The 12,242-nt window shown below is 49.7% G+C and overlaps 1 protein-coding gene across 2 annotated transcripts in view; it reads left to right on the top strand.

The window, feature by feature from the left end:
- The first annotated feature begins 2,062 nt into the window (after positions 1 to 2,062).
- HK2 (hexokinase 2) overlaps positions 2,063 to 12,242 on the top strand; it is a 59,610-nt gene continuing 49,430 nt past the window's right edge. For both annotated transcript variants that reach the window (XM_079940597.1, XM_079940598.1), the window contains exon 1: positions 2,063 to 2,554. In XM_079940597.1, the coding sequence (XP_079796723.1) occupies positions 2,492 to 2,554 (63 nt within the window). In that variant the 5' untranslated portion in view covers positions 2,063 to 2,491. The remainder of the gene's footprint in view (positions 2,555 to 12,242) is intronic.

Raw genomic sequence — 12,242 nt, 5'->3', positions numbered from 1 at the left:
TGTGCCATACACCTGAAACTAACATGACATTGTAAATCAACTATACATCAAATAAAAAATTAAGTTAAATTAAAAAAGAAAAGAGAAAGGAACAGAGGATTTGGCACTTTGTAGGTCATTACGGTGACTATGACCAAAGCAGTTTTGGACCCAAGCCTGATTGGAGTAAGGGAGGGAGGGGCGAGAATGTGTAGTTGGCAAGGGTACACAGCTTTCAAGAAGTTTTGCTGGGAGGCTAGATCATGGAGGTTTATGTTTTTTTCTGTTTGTATACTCTTATTTTCCAACAATGAACATTTAATATTGTGTTTTATTATTATTATTATACATTGCAGATAGCACCCCACTGTTTATGAGAGAAGGAGAAACTCCTCAGGAGACACTGCAAACCTTCACCTTCCCTCCCCTGCGACCTTTCCAACCCCAGGCTTGCTATTCTGCACAGTCACCAGTCTCCCATAGGCTGCACTCACTCTTGCTGGCTTCCACCATGTATAAAAGTCTGGCGCCAGCATATGATCCAGCAATCCCACTCCTGGACATATACCCAGACAAAACTATAATTTGAAAAGATACATGCACCCCGATGTTCATTGCAGCGCTATTTACAATAGCCAAGACATGGAAAAAACCTAAATGTCCATCTATAGATGAATGGATAAAGAAGATATGGTATGTATATACAATGGAATACTACTCAGCCATAAAAATGAATGAAATAATGCCATTTGCAGCAACATGGGTAGACCTAGAGATTCTCGTGCTAAGTGAAGTATGTCAGAAAGAGAAAGACAAATACATGATATCACTTATGTATGTAAGCTAAAATACGATACAAATGAACGTATCTATGGAACAGAAACAGACTCAGATACAGAGAACAGACTTGTGGTTGCAGGTGGGGGGGAGGGGGGAAGGATTGGGAGTCTGGGGTTAGCAGATGCAAACTATTATATATAGGATGGATAAACAACAAGGTCCTACTGTATAGCACAGGGAACTAGATTCAATACCCTGTGATGAACCATAATGGAAAAGAATATGAAAAAGAATATATAACTGCATCACTTTGCTGTACAGCAGAAATGAACACAGCATTGTAAATCAACTATACTTCAATAAAATTAGGAAAAAAAAAAAAAAAAGGAAAAAAAGAAAACGTTTGATGCCGGGCATTAGCTGTGGCTGTGACTCCTACTCCTCTCAGCATCCATAAGCCACCCCACCCCACACACGTCCAGGATTATTTGGTTACGCACTTATCACCCACCCAGTTTCACCCACGCATCAGCTGCAGACAAAGTTCTTTTCCTGCTTTTTACTTCCCGGCTCTTACAGTGGCAGGATGGGATAATAGGGAAAAGAATAGGGCCTCAAAGACGGACGTGGGTTTCTTCCCTTACCTGCCACTCATTAACTGTGTGACCTTGGGCAAGTCTCTTAAGGGCTCCGTTTCCTCATCTGTAAAACAAGGTTAGTAAAACTCACATCCATTCAGTTTTGTGGTGCCCGGCATAAAGTGAGCAGCAGTTGCGGCGGCTCACTTTGCATCAGCATTGCGCGGACGCCTGGAGCCACAATAGGTGAGAACTAAGATGCTTCAGAAATGTGACCCAGTAGCGGGGGGCCCCTCACATGACCCCGAGATGCCAGACAGTGTTTCTCTCCCCGCCCAGGGCGTGTGCAAGTCCGGTGACCCGACTTTCCAGTCACCCCACACTCCGGGTCTGTGATTATGCGCCCCCCCCCCCCCCCCATAGCTGGGCCTGACGCGGCGGTGGCTCATGCGCCTTTCCGCCCCAGCCTGTTGCCACGGACCACACGTCTCATCCATGCTGCCTGGCCCCTCCCCCTGCCCCGGGTGCGCCCCTCCAGCTTGCCGGCTCGGGTGTCTGAGCGGCCGCGCCCGCGGGCCGTCCGCTCTGACTGGCTGCAACGCGGCGGCGGGCGGCCCGTGGGCACACACACCCTCCCCGCGCAGCCAATGGGCGTGCGCGCGTCACTGACCCGGCGGCCCGCGAGCCGGCAACCCCTCAATAAGCCACATTGTTGCACGAAACTCCAGCGCAGGAGTCCCGGACCGCCGCTAGCACCAGCGTGTCACCGAGCCGAGAAGATCCGCTGGCGAGAGCAGCGCGCGTGTGAGCCGGAGAGGTCCTGTCGCCCTAGTGGAGCCAAGCTGCTATTCTTCTCAAGTTAAGCCTTAGTGATTCTGTGGCTGAAGTTAGTACCTTGACAGTGGGGGCATCCCAGCACGTCGCTGGGAGTGATTCTTGGTCCTTCAGCAGTTGTGACTATCAAAACCTGTTTTTAGAGTCCCGAAACTCTCCAGCTGGGCGCGCCATCGTGTGCCTTCTTTGTGTACCTCCCGGACTCATCGCTCCCAACCGGGCCTCCAAGCCCGGACAAAGCGGTCAGACCGCGCCGCCCTCCTCCCCCGCAAGCGCTCCAGCCTCGGTTTCCCATCTCGGCGCTGTCGGGCCGCAGCAGGATGATCGCCTCGCATCTGCTCGCCTACTTCTTTACGGAGCTCAACCATGACCAAGTGCAGAAGGTAAGTAAGCGCGGGCGGGGGCGGCTGGCTTGCCTGACAACATTGCTTTGTCCCCGGCCCTCTCTCCGGGGTCCCGGCCGGCTGGGACTCTCCTCTTAGACCCTGCGGGGACCCGCTTCCTTCCCATTCCGGGCCGCGGACGCGGAAAATATCAGCGCGGCGGGGAAAGTCCTGGGCTGGAGGAGCCACGTCCGCTAGGCACGGGCAGACGTGTGCGCGCGTGCGAGGCTCCGGGGCTCGCGCACCGCGCGGCTCTCCCTCTCTGCGGCCCTGCGCGCGCTCGCGCTTTTTTTTTTTTTGGAGGGGCGGGCCACCCGGCACGTAGTCTTTGACTGCTGGGCCCACGTGGGAGGAGCCCCCCTTTAGCTGCCTGAGTTCCGGCCAGAGCACGTGGGGAGAATCGTGGCGGGGGGGGGGGTGAGTTGGGGGAAGGCTCCGCTGCCGCGCGGGGTTGCCTGGGTTCCTCCCGCGCTAAAGGACCACATTTTGGGGACCTACGATTCCCCCTAGCGTTCCTCACGGCCTTGCGGAGGTGGGCTTGGGGAGAAGACCACGCGGGAAGAAGCTGGGAAAGGGTCAGAGAAACTCCGCCCGCCGCACCCCTTTCCCGGAACTGAGGCGCCCGGAACTGTGGCTCCGCGAGGGGCGTACGCCCCCCCAACGCCCATTCCCAGCGCCTGCCTCGGGGCCGCCCTGCCTTGAGTACCCCATCTTCGGGCCCGCCCCCCAAATGCGGGGTGGACTTTGGATGTTACTTCTGGTGTACCTAAAAGTTTCTCCGAGAGGACCAACACCCCCTTTTCCCCTCTTTGCCGTCTTCCTGGAGATTTTTGTCCTTCTGAAAACGAGCTTTTCCCTGTCGTGAGCCCTGACCTGTCTGCCCGCTTCTGTCTCAGCAGCACCCCGCCTAAGTCCGAGCTCTTGCTCGGGCCAGGTCTTTTACGTAAGACAAAGCCTCTGGCCCCGCCGGGGAGCCTCGCTCTCTGTGCCTCTGGGTATGGAGAGTGGGTGGGGCTAGGCTGGGCCCCAGGCGCTCTCTGGGGAGAATTGAGTTTCTGAAACGCTCGGGATTTCGGGATTGGCTCCTGGCCCTGGGCCTCAGCTAGGACTTGAGACGAGAGAGTGGGCTGGGGCGGGGGTGGAGGGTGTCCAGATCTGTGAGTCAATGACAGAGCGTTGCTCAATTACATACTTGAAATTTCTGTATCTCAATGGGAACACATTTTTGGGCAAATGTTTTGACGTTATCTTTATGTGGGGCGACCTGCTCATACTCCCATTCTGGGGATCCTGAGAGCAAAGGAGAGGAAGGTGGGTTGCCATCACAGTGTTTTCAAAGTCGTGGTAGATGAACCCCAAAATACCGTGACATTACTTAGCCTCAGACTGGAGTAGGGAGCAGAGGGCCGCTGGTTTAGTTGAGTGTTAGTCTGCTTGTAAGTGGCTGTTACCTTCTAACTCAATCCTGGGATAAGGCTCTGCTCTGCACTTTAATTCAGTTTATTTAAGAACGTGTCTGTGATCCGGCAGGACCTTGGCAACTTTGTTGGACTTCTTTGCTCAAGAAGTGAGTTAACCCTTGTGACAGTCATCTCTTGGCAAGTCCTAGAATACAAAGCTGGAGGACCATTAATTCAGGAGAGGTCTTCTCAGTTGGTTGAATATTGCCCCAGGACATTTAAATTTACTCACCCCCTGTCCAGAGGAAGGAACCTAGGACCACAAATTTACCCTCCCCGAAACCAGAGGATGGAGGCTAGGACTGGAACCTTCCTGGCCTGGAATGGGGAGGGGTCATAGCTTTAGTCCCAAACTGGAAAGAGAATTAACCAGGGCATGTAGAAATGAGTTCTAATCACTGTTTTGTGGTTTATTAACCACAGGACTCTGAGCAAGTCACTTTGCTTCTTTGGACCGCCAATTTCTTTTTGTAAAACAGGGATGACAACAGCAACCTTCTTCACTTTGGGGAGTTGTGATGATTAAGCACAGCCATGTGAAAAGGTCTTTCTTGTAGTCTTCTCTACATTTGCAGCCTGTCAAGTGTCTCAGGGACACTTGGGTGTATTTCCTCCAAATTACCAATGGGGGCAGAATTGAGTCAGGCCTTAACTCAGCAGGTGTGGAAGCTGGGACTTGGCCTCCCAGTTTAGGTGAGCAAAGCTGCCTGTTTCCAGCAGCAGTTAGGAAATAGGGAGAGAATCAGAGAGAATATTATGGAAGGATCTTTTAAAGTTGCTACTAGAAGGAAGAATTAGGAGAGAAGGTTGAAGCTTTAGTTTTACAGTCTTTTGAAAAGGCCTTGATTTGAACTCTTCTGAAATCCCTATTATTTTACATAATATGGGTTGTAGTCTGAGGCAGGGAAAGTTTAGGTTCACCTGCCCAAAACTAGCCCCATCAGAATCACTTGTCCCCTGATAGACAAGCCTAGTGTTTTGTGCTGATTGACACTTTGAAACTCAAGAGCAAACACATATAGCATTTACTGTGTACCAGGTGGTTTTAAGCTCTTTACATATGTTAGCTTATTAACATTCATAACAACACCATGAAGTAGATACTATTATCAGCATCCCTGTTTTACTGGTAAGGAGCTGAGGCACAGAGTGACTTGTTCAAGGTCACTAGCTTTTTTGTAAAGGCTGGAAATTGAAGCCATGCATTTGGGCTCCAGAGGCCCATGCTCTTGACCACACCCCCTGCCTCTGGGACCATCAGAAGACCCCATCCTGGCCCGTGTCTGTGTTCACTCTTGGATGCTGGCAGCACCCTCACCCAGCATGTCCAGAAATGCAGGTAGCTCTTCTCTTGGTCAGATTAGTGGCACCAGTACCCTCTGATTATTCTGACTGGGAGCCCTGGACCCATTTCACTGACTTTCCTTTCTGATTGCTTTACCTTGGTCAGCTGGTCTCTGGGTTACTTCAGAGGCCTCCTAGGGTGTGTTTCCAGTCTCTTTCTGGAGCCAGACTGGATCATTTCAGAAGACTGTGTACTACAACTTATATGTGGAATCTAATATGACACAAATGAACTTATTTATGAAACAGAAACAGACTCACAGACATAGAAAACAAACTAATGGTTACCAAAGGGGAAAGGGGGTGGGGGAAGAATACATTAGGAGTTTGGGATTAGCAGATACAAACTACTATATATAAAATAGATAAACAGGGGCTTCCCTGGTGGCACAGTGGTTGAGAGTCCGCCTGCCGATGCAGGGGATACGGGTTCGTGCCCCGGTCCAGGAAGATCCCACATGCCGCGGAGCGGCTAGGCCCGTGAGCCATTGCCACTGAGCCTGCACGTCTGAGCCTGTGCTCCGCAACGGGAGAGGCCACAACAGTGAGAGGCCCGCATACCGCAAAAAAAAAAAAAAAAAAAAAAAAGATAAACAATAAGGTCCTACTATATAGCACAGGGGACTATATTCAACATCCTGTAATAAACCATAATGGAAAAGAATATGAAAAAGAATATGTATATATGTATGTATAACTGAATCACTTTACTGTATACCAGAAACTAAGGCAACATTGTAAATCAAATATTCCTCCAAAAAAAAAAAAGACTGCATACTGATTGCTCCCTGACCCCACCCCTCACCTCAGCCTCATCTTCTCTATCTGCATTCCCGAAGACTTGAATCACCATTCCTCTAAATGTCACACCTGGTCACCATTCCATCATACATTGGAGTTGGTAGTTACAGGGCAGGGAGAATCCTAGCTGTTCACCTTTATAGCCAGTTTATGGCCACTGGTGAGGTGTTCAGTGAGTCCAAGAATGAAGGAGTGGACCTTCCTGGGAAAAGAAGCAGAGCAAGGGCTGCAGGAAGTGGATGGGGAGTGTCATGGTGGGGAGTGGCCTTTTACAAAAGATGAATTTAAGGTGAGGTCTGCAGACCACAGTAGTTAGCAGATGTCCATGACCCCTGGCTGAAGTGTGGGTTACCTGAGTAATGTTTTCTGTTTTCAGCCAGAAAAATGTGGGCAAGGTAAGCACTCCAGGAAGCCAGTGGGAGAGAAGTTTGCTCAGCTGACCCCAGGAGAACCTCACCCTGGCTGTTGCTGGGGTTTCCCTGAAAGCCAGGCATTTTCCAGGCTTCTGAACAAGGCAGGCATGTGAGTTGGTGGAACTCCTATCTCAGGAAGCAGAGGGAAGGGGCCGTTGGTACCCACTGAGGGACAGTCCAGCAGTCACTGGGAGAGGCTGTGTGCTGAGAAGTAGAGCCAGGCTCCCTGGGGTGGAATCCTGGCTCACCACAAACCAGCTGTGTGAACTTGGGCCAGTTATTTAACCTCTCTAGGCCTCAGTTTCTTCCGCTTATAAGATGGAGAGTGGATAACACCTTAATAGGGTCTTTGTAAGGATTTAAGAGAGAGTGAATATATGTGAAGTTCTTAGAGCTGTGCCTGCTACATAGTCAACACTTTATGTGTCAAATATTAGTACATAGAGATAGACACACTCTCAGATACCTGACTGCGCTATCCATCTGGGCAGAAGCAAAAGAGGCCCTGCTTCTTTTTTCCTAAGGACTTTTAGGGCATATGGGTTCTGGCCCATTTATATTCTCTGTCTTATGTTGGATTAGAGCAGAGGACAGGGCGGACAGAAGGATGGAAAGTTCCTAAAGCTGAGAAATAAGGAAGCTTCCTCACTGCCCCATCCAACTTCTAAAACCTTCTCTTTTCTGGGCATAGGAGACCCATTTTTGAGCTCTTCCTCTAACTTGCTTTCCTTCTGGTCTTCTGGGGATACAGCATTCCCCTTGGGTGGAGGGGGGAGTCTCTGGGTTGCCTGGGGCATTTTGGTACACCTCAGCTTGAAGCATCCTCCTTGGGAAGTCATGAGAGACAAAGCTGCACACTGAATAGTCACAGCATTTGTTCAACCCCTTCTCCCTGTAGAAGTCTAGTCCACTCCCTGTCGGTACCTCCCCTGGAGGGCAGAATCACAGAGGCTCCAATGGCAGTTGCTGAGGCCACTTACGCTGAAATTGGCCAATGAGATGCTTGCTCACACTTCCTCACATCTGCCCCAGACTCTGGCTTCCCACTGGGGGAACCACTTGGGGTGCCCTGTGCTGTTGAGTCACAGGACCGGGTCATGGTAGGTTTCAGTCCCACTGACCCCTGGAGTTTCAATGAAGGGAACAGTCATTCTCACATTTTCTGGCACATTGAATGGAGAGTCCCTGGCCATCTTGGTTCTCAGCAGAGAGCTCTTTGCCCCTCCTATGTAGACTCTGGGCTGTCTAGTGTGGCCCCTTCTGACACTGAGGTGCTTGGGGTTCTCGACAAAGCCGGAGAGGACCCTCAGTGTGGAACCCATGCTCTACTCCCCCCATCCCTGTACAGCCTCTGTCTTGTCCAAACTTGGTTGGGAGTCTTGGCCTTGTTTCCATGGGAGCAGGAGCTAGACAATCTCCTTTTCCTTGAAGTACCATGCTTTTTGCACTGTTGTCTGTGGATCTCTAAGCAATTCCTTAAGAGTCCTTCCCTGGAGCGTGAGTCAGACCTGAGAACCTGGCTCTGGGAACCCTCGGTGCCCATCCACCTCAGCCAGCCTTCCTGCCTCTTCTCACCTTCAGCTCAGCATCCCTGCCCTGGAGGCCTGGAGATGGTCTATGTTCTTGGAAGGCCTTGTTCCCAACCTCTTCCTTCTGGCAGCACCGTATTGTCTGATAAAGGAGTGAAACCAGATAAGCCATTGGACAGCTTTGATTTGGGCTGAGTAAGGGCATTTGAAGCTGTCGCTTTTCCTTTTTCCCATTTGAGGGACAAAAGTTCCTCCTGCTTCCTCCCATATTGTCCTGTCTCAACCCCTTCTAATGAAGCCTTCCAGCCATGTCCCACCAGTCCTCTTTTCCCCTCAATTCCCAAAGGTCTTAAATTAACAAACATGTACACCACTCGCGAAGTGCTGGGCTCTGTCTGTGAACTCTACTACAACTCAGGTCGTCCTCGGGCAGCCCTCCAGGGTAGACGTTATTATTACCTATTATTCAGAAGAAGACACCAAGGCACAGAAAGGGACAGTACCTTGCTCAAGGGCAAGCCAGAATTCAAACCCAGGCAGTATGATTCCAGAGCCCAGGCACTTAGCCCCAGTGTGGGGCTGCCTGGGACAACTGGAGATAGCCAGTTGTCTTTCAGTTTCATGGGGTTATCAGTCCGGGGTCAGTTGGGAAGGGACCTTTGAGATCATCTCGTCCAAACCTTTATTTTGCAGTTGAGGAAACCGGGTGCCATGTACTAAGGGACCAGCCAAGAACCCAGTTTCTCCACCATTTCCTGAAAGGAAACCCAGATTCCTTTCAGCGCCATTGGCATAGAATGGGCTCTTCTCATCATTCAGGTGTGGGCTCCCTAAGAACCATGAGCAGGATTTGATTTGTGGCCTGTACCTAAGGTGACCCTATAATTTATTGTCCAAACTGGGCCACTTTTGAGAGTAAAAGGAGACACTGTTAACAGTTATGCTGCTACCACACTGTAAACATTGTCCTGGGCAAACTGGGATATATGGTTGCCCTGCTTATGGTGGGTGTGTCTGGGGTGGGTAGAGCAGACTGGGAAGTTCTGGGGCTGGACATGGTATAAAGAGACAGACCCAAAGTGATTTGGTCCAGCAGGTGGACAGTTGGCAGCAGACAAGAGTGGGGAGTTCAGATGCCCCTGTGGGCATATGGGCTCAGGGGCAGACTCTGGTCCCTGACATGGGGCTGGCCAGGGGAGGCAGAGTTCGACCCCTAGGGGATCTGGGGTACTGGCCAGGGCAGCTAGGTAGATGGAGAGGAAACTCTGCTGCTGCCAGGATCACATGCAGTGTGGGCCCAGGCCTGAAGAACAAGGCCAGGCTCTGAGCACCTGGGCAGTCTGCAGTAGCCAGCTCTTCCCCTTTACCCAAGTTACTCTCTCACTCCTCTCCTCGGCATTCCTGTCACCCCTTGATGTCACCATAACAAATATGTCTTGAGCATCTACTGTATCTCAGTACTGAGAGAGCTCTGGCATCACAAATATGAAGTTGGGAACATGTAGTCAGTGCCTTTTAGTCCTCTGGGACCAGTGAGAGCAAGAGACACAAGTGTCAAAAGTGTGTTAGTATAACCAGCTGGGAACTTGGGGAATGTATTTGGGGTGAAGGACAAGTGGGAGTTTGTTAGGCCAGAGCAGGAGAACATTCTAGGCATGGGGTCAACACATATGTTTAACCTTTTCAAGACAAAAACTCCTCAGAATTGTACTGATGTATGTGATTTAAGTGATTGTAAATCTGTCTTTTATTATAGTGAAAGAAACTGCTTACTCTCTGCCTTACTCCTTCAGTTTATAATAACTTGTTGACCTATTTGCCTCCCACCAATAGACTGGACACTTGCAGGCAGAAGGGTCTTCTTTATCCCGGCATCCTCAGCGCCTGGCGCTGGCACACTCAATTTAGTGCTCAATCATTATGTGCAGGCGAATGGGGACATATTATTCCTTTGTACTGCTGCCCCATAGTCTGAGGATAGGAGGGTCCTGGGACAGGCGTCCCAAATGCCTGTCTCCTGGACCCCAGACAGGTGCTACTGCCTGAGGTCTGTCTGGCTGTAACTCGATGCAGCCCAAGAACTGGAAGAACAGGAAACCCTGTGACTCACGGTGCAACAGAATCCTGGAGGAGTGGCCTGTAAGCCTCCTCAGTGAGCTCCACACTCACCCTGCGCTGCTCCAGCCATGTGAGTACGCAGTGCGTCAGCTGGAATCTCCCTGAGGTGGCGCGCCGCCCTAGTGGGGGTCCGCCTTGTCCCATCTGAAAAAAGTGTCGAGGCAGATCTGTCACTTCGTTAGCTGTGTTTCAGAGGACAGGAGGCTTAAAGAATCCAGGATCTGCTCTGTCTTTTCCTCCCCAACTCATCCTTTTTTTTTTTTTAAATCTTATCGGAAACATCTGGCCTTGGCTTGGCAACATTACAGGATAAACTTGCTGCTCTTTGCACAGTCTCGGTCCTCCCAGGAGGAGTCTGTGAAGACACTATTATTAATGAGGCCACTGATGGTAGTTACCTAGCTTTCCCTGTGTGGGCACACCTATGCCCCGGGTTAGGGCACTCATCTGGCCACTGGGTGTTATGGGTCCTGTCAGGGACTTTGGCCTGCGGTTTGGGGAAGCTTCTTCAAACCTTGGTTTCCTTGTCAAAGATTTGCAGTGAAACACTGGCAAAGGAATAATGGAAGATATGAAATTCTTTTGAAACTAAGTTGCAAGCATGTGTCAGCACATAGAGTCACTGGAAGGCTATGTACGGCTGCATTTAGGTTATGGCTTTCCCCTCTGATTTGACCTCTTTGGCCAGACCATGTGAGTAGGTAGACTAGGGCCTAATCAGTGCCTTGTCCTTTTTCCTTCCTATGTTTTTAAATTGAAGTATAATTTATATAGAGAACTGAACACACCAGGTAACTACCACCCAGATCCAGTAACAAATTATTACCAACAATAGCAGGTATACCCCCCACTAAGTATAATCACTATCCTGACTTCTACCGGCCTAGATCTGTTTCTGTACTTACTATAAATGGACTCATATGATCTGTTCCTTTTTGTATCTGGCTTTTTTTACCCAACTTTATATTGTGAGATTCATCTATATATGTAGTTGGATGTGACGGTAAGTACTGCCTTCTCATTGCTGTATAGTACCCTGCCCCTGCCTCTCTAACCCTGTTTTGACTGTAGTTGAATTAAAGCAGATGAGATTAGTCAAAGCCCTTCACTTCAAGAGGGTGTGGTTCTTCCTAAATTTCTTTCTAGGAGGCTAGGTTGGATCCTTGGAGTCTGGTCTAATATATATATATATATATATATATATATATATACACACACACACACACATATATATATAATATACATATATATTATATATATACAGTATATATATAATATATATATACACCTGATTGTATCTTTAGGACAAAAACACGAGTGCTAGGAAAGCTAAAATGCAGTCAGTTGGTCTGCTTGAGGTCCAGAAGCAGCTAAAATGTAGGAATTAGCTAGAGTTCATTCAGCACCTCCTGGAGAGAAGGTTCTAGGTACTAAATCAGAAATACCCAAAGACGGGCTTCCCTGGTGGTGCAGTGGTTGAGAGTCCGCCTGCCGATGCAGGGGACGCGGGTTCGTGCCCCGGTCCGGGAAGATCCCACATGCCACGGAGCGGCTGCACCCGTGAGCCATGGCTGCTGAGCCTGCGCGTCCGGAGACTGTGCTCCGCAACGGGAGAGGCCACAGCAGTGAGAGGCCCGCGTACTGCCAAAAAAAAAAAAAAGAAAAAAAAAGAAATACCCAAAGACTGGAGAAAGAAGTCCAGCAGTGCAATAGTGCCTCAGGGTGTTCCTGTGTCCTTGGCTCTGACTATGCTTATGGGATTGCTGTCTTATCCAGTTTGGTCACTTGAATTCACCCTTCTACCAGGAGGGTGGGTTCTGTAGGGATGACTGATGAGCGTTTGCTCGATTATGTATTATTTATTTTCTGCCTACTTATTAAAAGAATTAGGTGGTACGGGTGATATGGTTCAGCTTTCACTGAAAGGACTTCGAGAATAAGAGTCATGGAACAGGCAGAAATGATTATCAAAAAACTTAGTGCGTTAAAGTCGAGTACGGAGCCCTGAGCTTCCTGATAGTCA

Source organism: Stenella coeruleoalba (genome assembly GCF_951394435.1).
Source record: "Stenella coeruleoalba genome assembly, chromosome: 13".
Taxonomy (NCBI): Eukaryota; Metazoa; Chordata; class Mammalia; order Artiodactyla; family Delphinidae; genus Stenella; species Stenella coeruleoalba.
Note: the sequence above shows the minus strand (reverse complement) of the source record. Positions and strands in the feature narration are given on the sequence as shown.